The sequence below is a fragment of the Trachypithecus francoisi genome, unplaced genomic scaffold, assembly GCF_009764315.1.
Source record: "Trachypithecus francoisi isolate TF-2019V2 unplaced genomic scaffold, Tfra_2.0 Lachesis_group17, whole genome shotgun sequence".
NCBI classification, from domain to species: domain Eukaryota; kingdom Metazoa; phylum Chordata; class Mammalia; order Primates; family Cercopithecidae; genus Trachypithecus; species Trachypithecus francoisi.
This window is the reverse complement of record NW_022681462.1, coordinates 18,888,663-18,902,626: the sequence shown is the minus strand read 5'-3', so window position 1 is coordinate 18,902,626 and position 13,964 is coordinate 18,888,663. Positions and strand designations below refer to the sequence as shown.

The window sequence follows — 13,964 nt, the reverse complement described above, 5'->3', positions numbered from 1 at the left end:
TGAACACATACATTACACACCTACTCTATCTCCAGTTTAACGGTTTCTACTGGTTCCTACCGAAGGATTTGTGATGGCTGAGGAATTAGATTAAAAATAACATTCTTACTCTCATTTCATCAAGACTTACCTTAAGGTACATTCCATTTCCACTTCAGAGGGTATGGAGAGAACGCGGAAAATGTATTTGTCAACTAACAAAGAAAAACTGTCTCCAGGATTCAAACAGCACCATAGATTTGTCTTCAATGGTAAGAGCTGACTCTTCTCTGAAGACTGATAAAAACACAGATTTGTGTGTATCTAACAAATTAAAAAAGAATATAATTAAATGTTAAAAAGAATATAATACAATAATGTTGTAACTCAAAATTACGACAAAAATACAATTAAATATGAATTCACAACTTTGGTATCAAAACAATTTAAGCATAAACTTAGACTTAAAAGTTTAATAAATCTAACTCTTATGAGTACCATAATTATTATTTATATATAAAAGAGAAAAGAAGCTATGGTATACCTCCCATTTCTCCAGGAATCAAAGAAAAAAAGCAAAGTTATCAACTAACTGGTTAAAAGAGTCTTCTATTTTGCTTAATAGAGACAACTGGACATCACAAGAAGAAACATGAAAAATAATTCTTAGTATGGAAAAACTGAGTCCCCCGACTTCCATATCCAAAATGTACTAATTTCCTGACAATGGCTAGTTTCCTTACCATTTATTTTCTCCTACTAATTTCTTACTACAATTAAAAAATAAGAAACTACAATGCTATGGTTTGAATGTGTCCCCCAAAGTCCATTTGTTGGAAACTCCAACCCTAAGGCAACAGGCTGACAAGTAGGACCTTTAACATGTAGGTCATAAGGGAAATGTCCTCACGAATGGATGGATTAATGACATTATCACAAGAGTGGATTCATTATCTCAGGAGCAAGTTTGCTATCTCAAGAGCAGGTCTGTCATAAATGCAAGTTTGGCCCTCTCTTGCTTACTGTCTCATGCATGCTCTCTCTCCATGTAATGCCTTCCACCACATTATGGTGCAGCAAAAAGGCTCTCACCAGATGCGGCCCCGGCATTTTAGACTTCGCAGGTTCCAGAACGGTGAGCCAAATAAATGTCTGTTCATTATAAATTACCCAGCCTCGGGTATTCTGTTATTGCAGCACAAAATTAACTAAGACATATGGGAAGGAAGATTCTAATCAAATCTCTCAAACAAACAATATGGCTTTCTTTCTACCTCCTGAAAGAGGAATCGTCTTATTTGTTTAAATGAAACTCCCACTATGAAGATCATCCACATTCAAATCAAAGTAGTAAAGAGATGTCAAAGTTAGAACTATTGCAATATCCACTATTTTAAATTATGTTTGCCACTATTTCCACGTTAGCAAAGATAACAAGAGTTGCTTCAAAAAACAAAAAAGACCTATTACGAGGTGCCTTAAAAATTCTAACCAGATTCAAGCTAAAATGGACCATTTCCATGAGTCAAATAGTCTTTCTGTCATCAATATCACTGGGTTTTTATAATAAATAAGCTTTAGGATGTGACAAGGTAATCTACATAGTGCAGATCTTTGTGTTGTTTTTTTTTTTTTAAAGCACAATCTTATATAGAGCACCTATCTCTATTACCCTTCCTTCTATCTATTTCATCAGTTTAAATGAGACTTTTTCTGGAGATATCACAGCAAAGTAATTACCACCCTGGGAATGGACATATGCTGAGCAATAACAACAATAAAAAAGACACATCTTTGAAGCTAGAAGGAATATAATCCACCTGGTTCTGACCATTCAATTTCATGAGAATCTGGCCATACATCATATTTCTATCCTTTAAATCTGTGTTACAAGAAAGCAGTAAAATAAAACTTGGAGATAAAGAGCAGAGGTAGAAATTTAAAACAGAGATGACACAAATTTGGCCGGTCATTATTTTATTAGTCAAACTATACACAAGATTGCATAAGAATGGAGATGCAGTGTGATTTATGCAATATTGTATTCCTAAAAAGAGTAGTGAATGTTTGATATTTAAATTCAAGTTATAATTTTAACAATGTTTAGAAATCTTTCACCATGCTAACAGCCACTCCTAATTTCTCTCTCTCAAAGCTGTCCTCTGGCTCTTAGCAGGTTGAGCTTTTGAGTGCAACAAGCACATAACAAATCCACAGGCTCTGAGCTTGTGTCCACTGCTGAACTTGGGAATCGTGCCCTGTATTCCTCATCCTTTTGGGCAAAGGCTCCCTTTCCTTGAGTATGTCACGGTCATCAGAGTCAGGAATGTTGAACTAACAGGAGAAGCAAGAGTCAGAACAGGAATCCACATAGCTTTGGTCTGAACTCTGAATATTCTTTAAGTGAGGCTTGCTTCTGATTATAGGCTAAGGCCATGTTTTTATTCATGAGCATTAAAAAAATTCAGATGAGTCTCTAAACAACGTTAAATACTGACATAGTCCCAAATTTACAAAGGCTAGAATGTTAAATACAAAGGCATAAAACTGTAAAAGTGGAAAAGGTAAAATGCTTAAGGAAACTACATTTCTTTACAAAGGTATCACACACCCAAAGATAACGCAATATTCTGTTTGAGTATATTTTCCTCAGTGGAAAGCACTTAATATTTAAATTATAGTTGGTTAAACATTGGTAGTCAGCAAATCCAGCCACAAAGAAAGTGAACCCATGAGTATGGTCCATGATCATCTTTTCCTTTTCCTAAAACTGTTCATGCAGGAGATTCCAAAATGCAGAGTAAAAATGACATTAAAGTCTAATGTTTGATCCTCTAACGTAAACCTAAATTTGTATTACTCACTGAATAAGTTAAAAAATCAATGTCAAACTACATATGCTCCAACTAAAATGCTACACGTACATGAAGTCCAAAAGGTAGTTTTTAAAAAGTTACAAAGTATACAAAAATCTAACAATATTAATAAACAAAAAGGAAGATTACACACCAAAAAATTAGAAATGAAAACAATGACATAATTACATAAAAAATAAAAGTTTTGAAAAATAACAGAATACTCTAAATACTTCACAGCAATACATTTGTAAATATGGCCAAAATAGACAATCACCTAATAACACCAAATAGATTTTTTTAAAGTATGTTTACATATATGTATGTGCAGCCTGTTTGAAAGTATTTATTTATTTTTTCTTTTTTTGAGACAGAGTCTCACTCTGTTACCCAGGCTGGAGCGCAGTGGCATGATCTCTACTCACTGCAACCTCTGCCTCCAGGTTCAAGCAATTCTCGTGCCACAGCCCCCTGAGCAGCTGGGACTACAGGCGCCCGCCACCACAACTGGCTAATTTTTGTATTTTTAGTAGAGATGGGGTTTCACCACCTTGGCCAGGCTGGTCTCAAACTCCTGGCCTCAAGTGATCTACCTGCCTTGGCCTCCCAAAGTGCTGGGAATACAAGCATGAGCCTCTTCACCTGGCTTGAGAGTATTTAATTATTATAGAAAGGCGATTGAATTGGACTTGTAATATTTCAAAAGTACAATCAATAATTAAAAATCTTTTCAATCCCTGCCAAAACCCCTTTTTCTGAATATTCAAACTTTTCTTCATATCACAAAAGTGTTAAGGATCCCCAACTGCTTCATGAGACAAGTTTAACTTTGATTCTAAAAGCAAAAAAGGGCAGAAAAATATTGGCAAACCCAACCCTACTGTGATTAAAAGATATAACTACCTACACGAGAGATGTAATGTTGGTGTGTGCCTTTTAACAAATTCATGAGATTATAAATTCAAACTTCAATAGGTTATGCTATAACTTTAGAAGTGGTGCAAAGGATGCATTATCCCTGCAAAAAATGGAACTAAAATACAAATCAATTTCCTACAGCTTTCTCTTAGAGTTATCATTAAATATTAAAGAATGATAGATGTATACTCCCCAAAAGCACCTTATTTTCAGTGTTTTTTTTTTAATTTGGATAGCTTTTTTTTTTTAACAAAATAAGTTGAGGAAGGCTATTATTATAGGATTTTCCAGATATTTCACAAGTACACTTTTAATTTCAAGAGAAGAAAAACAATCTCAATTCAAGAACTTTGTGCAATAAAAAAAAAACAAGCACCCAAAGACATATATTTTGAGAGTCAATAACAAAAGGCAAAAAAGAAAAATTGCAACTTATATGTAGTTATAGAGCTACTGCCTCAATCATCCAAGACCCCAAGTGAGTAAGATTTTATTAAAATGAAATAAAAGCAACGACAGCTAGGAATTTACCCTGAGGGCATAACCAATCACTGGTGATACAGTCATTTACAAAGAACATCATCATCGGTTTGCCTTTGTAATGTCTTTTCTCTCTGCTGATACTAGGCTGTAGATTAAATTTAAATGACATATAAAAAAGCTAACATCCTCTCCTCATGAGCTAGCACCATCTCTTCATGCACCATTTCCAAGAACTGCTGGAGAGCTACAGCATTTTTTGTAGGAGACATATTAGAGGGAAAAAGGCAGAAAGTCATCCAATGTAAAAGTACAAATTAGTAATTGCCCTATTGCATTCAACTCTCCTTGTCAAAGCTATTTTTTTATTTGGTGGTAAGTTTGGATTTCCAAGTTAAAGAAAAGTAGAAAAACATTTAATCACTTAAATATAATTTGAGGTATGCAGTATACAGATGGGATCATCATAACAAAACATTTGCTATATTCATTTATGTAATTTTACAAATATTTTTAACTAAAATTTCCCTCTTGATATTTCATTACACTTGTATAGATACCTTGCTTTAGTAGATCAAAGAATTTGTGACTGATGAGGGAACAGAGAATAAGTGATATTTGACAAACATTAAGATAAAATGAATGAACTAGAAGTCACTTGTCCATCTCATTCTGATTTTCAAGATCTTTAAACTTCCACTAACAATTAAAATCAGTGTTAGAAATTCTCTAAATGTCTTTAAATTGCACCTTGTAGACAGTGCAGCTACAATAAGCTGCTGAATAAATATATCAATCTATTTCAAGATAATGGGCATTTTATTGAAACCATATTAACATAAACAAGGTTATTAGCTAGTCAGGTTTCTAATGTGCAACTCAAGTCTTTAGCCCATTTTTCTACTGGATTCTTTATTTTTTTTCTCACTGATTAAAGGCATCTGTCATATATTTTGGATAGCCTTCCTGATATAGCTCAGATATGTGTCACTGGCCAAATCTCATGGTGAATTGCAATCCATAATGCTGGAAGTGGGGCCCGGCAGGAGGTGCTTGGATTATAGGGGCAGATGCCTCATGGCTTGGTGCTGTCTTAAAGATAATGAGTTCTCGTGAGATCTGGTCATTTAACTAATACAGAGCGGGCACCTCCCACTCTGTTTTCACCTAAGATTGGGTAATTTATTTAAAACAACAACCACAGTAAGAGGTTTAATTGACCCACAGTTCTGTAGCCTGTACAGACAGCATGGCTGGGGAGGCCTCAGGAAACTTTCAATCATGGTGGAAGGCAAAGGGGGAGCAGGCAAATACTACATTGCTGGAGCAGGAGAAAGAGAGAGAAGGGAGAGGTGCTACAAACGTTTAAACAACCAGATCTCGTGAGAACTCACTCACTATCATGAGAACAGCAAGGGGGAAATCCAATGCCACCATGATCTAATCACCTCCCACCAGGCCACTCCTCCAACACTGGAGATTACAATTCGACACGAGATTTGGGCAGGAACACAAATCCAAACCATATCACCCTCCCACTCTCTCTTGCTTGCTCCTGCTTTCAACATATGATGTGCTGGTTCCCCCTTTGCCTTTTTCCATGATTGTAAGCTTCCTGAGGCCTCCCTAGAATCTGAGCAGATGCTGGCACCATGCTTCATTTCATGTAAAGTCTGCAAAACTGTGAGCCAGTTAAACCTCTTTTTATAAATTACCCAGGCTCAGTTTATAGCAATACAAGAATGGCCTAATACAGAAAATTGGGACTGGAATTGGGGCATTGCTACAAAGATACCTAAAAGTGTGGAAGTGACTTCAGAACTGCCTAACAGGCAGCAGTTAGAAGAGTTTGGAAGGCTGAGAAGACAGGAAGATGAGAGAAAGTTTGGAATTTCTAAGAGATTGGTTAAATGACCAAATGATCAGCAAATTTGTGACCAAAATGCTGATAGTGATATGGACAAGGAAGTCCAGGCTAAGGAGGTCTCAGATGGAAATGAGGAACTTATTGAGAACTAGAACAAAGGTCAAGTATGTTATGCCTTAGCAGAGACCTTGGCTGCATTTGGTTCATGTCCTAGGGATCTGTGGAAGTCTTACCTAAAGAAAGATGATTTAGGGAATCTGGTAGAGGAAACCTCTAAGCAGCAAAGTGTTCAAGAAGTGGCCTGGTTGCTTCTAACAACCTGCACTCAAATGTATAAGCAAAGAAATGACTTAAAGTTGCAACAGATATTTAAATAGGAAGCAGAGTGCAAAAGCTTGATAAATTTGTAGCCTAGCCATGTGGCAGAGAAATAAAAAGCTTTTTTAGGAGAAGGATTCAAGGAGGCTGTGAAGCAACCACTTGCTAGAGATATGTGCACAACTAAAATAAAAGTCAGGCTAGGCACGGTGGCTCACACCTGTAATCCCAGTACTTTGGGAGGCCAAGGCGGGTGGATTACCTGAGGTCAGGAGTTCGAGACCAGGCTGGTTAACATGGCGAAATCTCATCTCCACTAAAACTACAAAAAAATTAGCTGGGCATGGTGGCATGTGACTGTAATCCCAGCTACTTGGGAGGCTGAGGCAGGTTGAACCTTGAACCCAGGAGGCAGAGGTTGCAGTGAGCTGAGATCATGCAACTACACTCCAGCTTGGGCGACAGAGCAAGACTCCATCTCAAAAACCAAACAAACAAGTTATAATATCCAAGAAAATGGAGAAAAGGCCTCAAATGCATTTCAGAGACCTTCATGGCAGCCCCTCTTATGACAGGCCCAGAGGCCTATGAGAGAAGCATGATCTCATGGGACAGTACCAGGGCCCGGCTGCCCTGCATGTCCTTGGGACAGTTCTATCCACATTCCCACTGCTTTGGCTCCGGCCATGGCTCAAAGGACCCACGTACAGCTTGAGCTGCCACTTTGGAGGATGCACGCCATAAGCCTTGACAGCTCTCACATGGTGTTAAGTCAGTGGGTGCACAGAGTACTTGAGTGGTGGATTCTTTTTTTTTTTTTTTTATGAAGAAAGGAGGTTTAATTGACTCACAGTTCTGCAGGCTATACAGGAAGCATGGAGGCCTGATTTTAAGTTTCCCTCCTAGGAGGCATCAGGAAACTTACAATCACGTTGGAAGGTAAAGGAGAAGCAAGCACATTTTACCATGGTGGACCAGGAGAAAGAGAGAGCGAAGGGGGAAGTGCTACACACTTCCAAACAACCAGATCTTGGGAGAATTATATCACAAGAACAGCAAAGGGGAAGCCATCCCCCTTATTCAATCACCTCTCACCAGGCCCTTCATTCAACACATGGGGATTACAATTTGGTATGAGATTTGGGTGGGGACACAGAGCCAAATCATATCGGGGGCATAGATGAGACTGTGATTAACTCTGTATCAAGCAGGGTCCTGGTAGGACCCATACGATGCACCCAAATAGGTTCATTTGAAGACAGACTAAGAAAGAGACTACCTACAAAGGTGAAAGCAAAATTAAATACAACACCTGGAACAACCTGAAGATATCAGCACTCCCAGCTGTGTCAGACAGCCCTCTGCACCCATCTCCCCATTCCAGATTCCAGTAACTACCCATTATCTCCAGGAAAAGTAACCTTTTTTTTTTAAATTTTTTATTTTATTTTTTTTAATTTTTTTTTTATTATACTTTAAGTTCTAGGGTACATGTGCATAACGTGCAGGTTTGTTACATATGTATACTTGTGCCATGTTGGTGTGCTGCACCCGTCAACTCGTCAGCTCCCATCAATTCATCATTTATATCAGGTATAACTCCCAATGCAATCCCTCCGCCTGCCCCTTCCCCATGATAGGCCCCAATGTGTGATGTTCCCCTTCCCGAGTCCAAGTGATCTCATTGTTCAGTTCCCACCTATGAGTGAGAACATGCGGTGTTTGGTTTTCTGTTCTTGTGATAGTTTGCTAAGAATGATGGTTTCCAGCTGCATCCATGTCCCTACAAAGGACACAAACTCATCCTTTTTCATGGCTGTATAATATTCCATGGTGTATATGTGCCACATTTTCTTAATCCAGTCTGTCACAGATGGACATTTGGGTTGATTCCAAGTCTTTGCTATTGTGAATAGTGCCGCAATAAACATACGTGTGCATGTGTCTTTATAGCAGCATGATTATAATCCTTTGGTATATACCCAGTAGTGGGATGGCTGGGTCATATGGTACATCTAGTTCTAGATCCCTGAGGAATCGCCATACTGTTTTCCATAATGGTTGAACTAGTTTACAATCCCACCAACAGTGTAAAAGTGTTCCTATTTCTCCACATCCTCTCCAGCACCTGTTGTTTCCTGACTTTTTAATGTTTGCCATTCTAACTGGTGTGAGATGGTATCTCATTGTGGTTTTGATTTGCATTTCTCTGATGGCCAGTGATGATGAGCATTTTTTCATGTGTCTGTTGGCTGTATGCATGTCTTCTTTTGAGAAATGTCTGTTCATATCCTTTGCCCACTTTTTGATGGGGTTGTTTTTTTCTTGTAAATTTGTTTGAGTTCTTTGTAGATTCTGGATATGAGCCCTTTGTCAGATGAGTAGATTGCAAAAATTTTCTCCCATTCTGTAGGTTGCCTGTTCACTCTGATGGTAGTTTCTTTTGCTGTGCAGAAGCTCTTTAGTTTAATCAGATCCCATTTGTCAATTTTTGCTTTTGCTGCCTTTGCTTTTGGTGTTTTAGACATGAAGTCCTTGCCCATGCCTATGTCCTGAATGGTACTATCTAGATTTTCTTCTAGGGATTTTATGGTATTAGGTCTAACATTTACGTCTCTAATCCATCTTGAATTAATTTTCGTATAAGGAGTAAGGAAAGGATCCAGTTTCAGCTTTCTACTTATGGCTAGCCAATTTTCCCAGCACCATTTATTAAATAGGGAATCCTTTCCCCATTTCTTGTTTCTCTCAGGTTTGTCAAAGATCAGATGGCTGTAGATGTGTGGTATTATTTCTGAGGACTCTATTCTGTTCCATTGCTCTATATCTCTGTTTTGGTACCAGTACCATGCTGTTTTGGTTACTGTAGCCTTGTCGTATAGTTTGAAGTCAGGTAGCGTGATGCCTCCAGCTTTGTTCTTTTGACTTAGGATTGTCTTGGCAATGCGGGCTCTTTTTTGGTTCCATATGAACTTTAAAGCCGTTTTTCCAATTCTGTGAAGAAACTCATTGGTAGCTTGATGGGGATGGCATTGAATCTATAAATAACCTTGGGCAGTATGGCCATTTTCACGATATTGATTCTTCCTATCCATGAGCATGGTATGTTCTTCCATTTGTTAGTGTCCTCTTTTATTTCACTGAGCAGTGGTTTGTAGTTCTCCTTGAAGAGGTCCTTTACATCCCTTGTAAGTTGGATTCCTAGGTATTTTATTCTCTTTGAAGCAATTGTGAATGGAAGTTCATTCCTGATTTGGCTCTCTGATTGTCTGTTACTGGTGTATAAGAATGCTTGTGATTCTTGCACATTAATTTTGTATCCTGAGACTTTGCTGAAGTTGCTTATCAGCTTAAGGAGATTTTGGGCTGAGACAATGGGGTTTTCTAAATATGCAATCATGTCATCTGCAAACAGGGACAATTTGACTTCTTCTTTTCCTAACTGGACACCCTTGATTTCTTTCTCTTGCCTGATTGCCCTAGCCAGAACTTCCAACACTATGTTGAATAGGAGTGGTGAGAGAGGGCATCCCTGTCTTGTGCCAGTTTTCAAAGGGAATTTTTCCAGTTTTTGCCCATTCAGTATGATATTGGCTGTGGGTTTGTCATAAATAGCTCTTATTATTTTGAGGTACGTTCCATCAATACCGAATTTATTGAGCGTTTTTAGCATGAAGGGCTGTTGAATTTTGTCAAAAGCCTTTTCTGCATCTATTGAGACAATCATGTGATTTTTGTCTTTGGTTCTGTTTATATGCTGGACTACGTTTATTGATTTGCAAATGTTGAACCAGCCTTGCATCCCAGGGATGAAGCCCACTTGATCATGGTGGATAAGCTTTTTCATGTGCTGCTGAATCTAGTTTGCCAGTATTTTATTAAGGATTTTTACATCGATGTTCATCAGGGATATTGGTCTAAAATTCTCTTTTTTTGCTGTGTCTCTGCCAGGCTTTGGTATCAGGATGATGTTGGCCTCATAAAATGAGTTAGGGAGGATTCCCTCTTTTTCAATTGATTGGAATAGTTTCAGAAGGAATGGTACCAGCTCCTCCTTGTACCTCTGGTAGAATTCAGCTGTGAATCCATCTGGTCCTGGACTTTTTTTGGTTGGTAGGCTATTAATTATTGCCTCAATTTCAGAGCCTGCTATTGGTCTATTCAGGGATTCAACTTCTTCCTGGTTTAGTCTTGGAAGAGTGTAAGTGTCCAGGAAATTATCCATTTCTTCTAGATTTTCTAGTTGATTTGCGTAGAGGTGTTTATAGTATTCTCTGATGGTAGTTTGTATTTCTGTGGGGTCCGTGGTGATATCCGCTTTATCATTTTTTATTGCGTCTATTTGATTCTTCTCTCTTTTCTTCTTTATTAGTCTTGCTAGCGGTCTGTCAATTTTGTTAATGTTTTCAAAAAACCAACTCCTGGATTCATTGATGTTTTGGAGGGTTTTTCGTATCTCTGTCTCCTTCAGTTCTGCTCTGATCTTAGTTATTTCTTGCCTTCTGCTAGCTTTTGAATGTGTTTGCTCTTGCTTCTCCAGTTCTTCTAATTGTGATGTTAGAGTGCCAACTTTAGATCTTTCCAGCTTTCTCTTGTGAGCATTTAGTGCTATAAATTTCCCTCTACACACTGCTTTAAATGTGTCCCAGAGATTCTGGTATGTTGTATCTTTGTTCTCATTGGTTTCAAAGAACATCTTTATTTCTGCCTTCATTTCGTTATGTACCCAGTAGTCATTCAGGAGCAGGTTGTTCAGTTTCCATGTAGTTGAGCGGTTTTGATTGAGTTTCTTAGTCCTGAGTTCTAGTTTGATTGCACTGTGGTCTGAGAGACAGTTTGTTACAATTTCTGTTCTTTGACATTTGCTGAGGAGTGCTTTACTTCCAATTATGTGGTCAATTTTGGAAAAAGTGCGATGTGGTGCTGAGAAGAATGTATATTCTGTTGATTTGGGGTGGAGAGTTCTATAGATGTCTATTAGGTCTGCTTGGTGCAGGGATCAGTTCAATTCCTGGATATCCTTGTTAACTTTCTGTCTCGTTGATCTGTCTAATGTTGACAGTGGAGTGTTGAAGTCTCCCATTATTATTGTATGGGAGTCTAAGTCTCTTTGTAAGTCTCTAAGGACTTGCTTTATGAATTTCGGTGCTCCTGTATTGGGTGCCTATATATTTAGGAGAGTTAGCTCTTCCTGTTGAATTGATCCCTTTACCATTATGTAATGGCCTTCTTTGTCTCTTTTGATCTTTGATGGTTTAAAGTCTATTTTATCAGAGACTAGGATTGCAACCCCTGCTTTTTTTTGTTCTCCATTTGCTTGGTAGATCTTCCTCCATCCCTTTATTTTGAGCCTATGTATGTCTCTGCATGTGAGATGGGTCTCCTGAATACAGCAGACTGATGGGTCTTGAGTCTTTATCCAGTTTGCCAGTCTGTGTCTTTCAATTGGAGCATTTAGTCCATTAACATTTAAGGTTAATATTGTTATGTGTGAGCTTGATGCTGCCATTATGATATTAACTGGTTAGTTGATGCAGTTTCTTCCTAGCCTCGATGGTCTTTACATTTTGACATGTTTTTGCAATGGCTGGTACTGGTTTTTCCTTTCCATGTTTAGGGCTTCCTTCAGGGTCTCTTGTAAGGCAGGCCTGGTAGTGACAAAATCTCTAAGCATTTGCTTATCTGTAAAGGATTTTATTTCTCCTTCACTCATGAAACTTAGTTTGGCTGGATATGAAATTCTGGGTTTAAAATTCTTTTCTTTAAGAATGTTGAATGTTGGTCCCCACTCTCTTCTGGCTTGTACAGTTTCTGCCGAGAGGTCTGCTGTTAGTCTGATGGGCTTACCTTTGTGGGTAACCCGACCTTTCTCTCTGGCTGCCCTTAAGATTTTTTCCTTCATTTCAACTTTAGTGAATCTGGCAATTATGTGTCTTGGAGTTGCTCTTCTCGAGGAGTATCTTTGTGGTGTTCTCTGTATTTCCTGAATTTGAATGTTGGCCTGCCCTACTAGGTTGGGGAAGTTCTCCTGGATGATATACTGAAGAGTGTTTTCCAACTTGGTTCCATTTTCCTCCTCGCTTTCAGGCACCCCAATCAAGACGTAGATTTGGTCTTTTTACATAATCCCATACTTCTTGCAGGCTTTGTTCATTTCTTTTTCTTCTTTTTTCTTTTGGTTTCTCTTCTCGCTTCATTTCATTCATTTGATCCTCAATCGCTGATACTCTTTCTTCCAGTTGATCCAGTCGGTTACTGAAGCTTGTGCATTTGTCACGTATTTCTCATGTCATGGTTTTCATCTCTGTCATTTCATTTATGACCTTCTCTGCATTAATTATTCTAGCTATCAATTCTTCCACTCTTTTTTCAAGATTTTTAGTTTCTTTGCATTGGGTACATAATTCCTCCTTTAGCTCTGAGAAGTTTGATGGACTGAAGCCTTCTTCTCTCATCTCGTCAAAGTCATTCTCTGACCAGCTTTGATCTGTTGCTGGTGATGAGCTGCGCTCCTTTGCAGGGGGAGATGCGCTCTTATCTTTTGAATTTCCAGCTTTTCTGCCCTGCTTCTTCCCCATCTTTGTGGTTTTATCTGCCTCTGGTCTTTGATGATGGTGACGTACTGATGGGGTTTTGGTATAGGTATCCTTCCTGTTTGATAGTTTTCCTTCTAACAGTCAGGACCCTCAGCTGCAGGTCTGTTGGAGATTGCTTGAGGTCCACTCCAGACCCTGTTTGCCTGGGTATCAGCAGCAGAGGTTGCAGAAGATAGAATATTGCTGAACAGCGAGTGTACCTGTCTGATTCTTACTTTGGAAGCTTCCTCTCAGGGTTGTACTCCACCCTGTGAGGTGTTGGGTGTCAGACTGCCCCTAGTGGGGGATGTCTCCCAGTTAGGCTACTCAGGGGTCAGGGACCCGCTTGAGCAGGCAGTCTGTCCCTTCTCAGATCTCAACCTCTCTGTTGGGAGATCCACTGCTCTCTTCAAAGCTGTCAGACAGAGTCGTTCGCGTCTGCACAGGCCTCTCCTGCTTCCCCTGTTGTTGTTTAGCTGTGCCCTGTCCCCAGAGGTGGAGTCTACAGAGACAGGCAGGTTTCCTTGAGCTGCTGTGAGCTCCACCCAGTTTAGCTTCCCAGGGGCTTTGTTTACCTACTTAAGCCTCAGCAATGGCGGGCGCCCCTCCCCCAGCCTCGCTGCTGTCTTGCGTTTAGATCGCAGACTGCTGTGTTAGCAATGAGGGAGGCTCCATGGCCATGGGACCCTCCCAGCCAGTTGTGGGTATAATCTCCTGGTGTGCCCGTTTGCTTAAAGCGCAGTATTGGGGTGGGAATTACCCGATTTTCCAGGTGTTGTGTGTCTCAGTTCCCCTGGCTAGGAAAAGGGATTCCCTTCCCCCTTGCGCTTCCCAGGTGAGGCAATGCCTCGCCCTGTTTCAGCTCTCGCTGGTCGGGCTGCAGCAGCTGACCAGCACCGATTGTCCGGCACTCCCCAGTGAGATGACCCCAGTACCTCAATTGAAAATGCAGAAATCACCAGTCTTCTGTGT

At 39.5% G+C, this 13,964-nt stretch overlaps 1 protein-coding gene across 1 annotated transcript in view; it reads right to left on the bottom strand.

Moving 5' to 3' along the window:
- Positions 1 to 13,964, bottom strand: part of APLF (aprataxin and PNKP like factor) — a 99,414-nt gene that overhangs the window by 56,230 nt on the left and 29,220 nt on the right. The window contains 1 exon segment of the mRNA XM_033239285.1: positions 131 to 303. Coding sequence (XP_033095176.1) covers positions 131 to 303 — 173 coding nt within the window.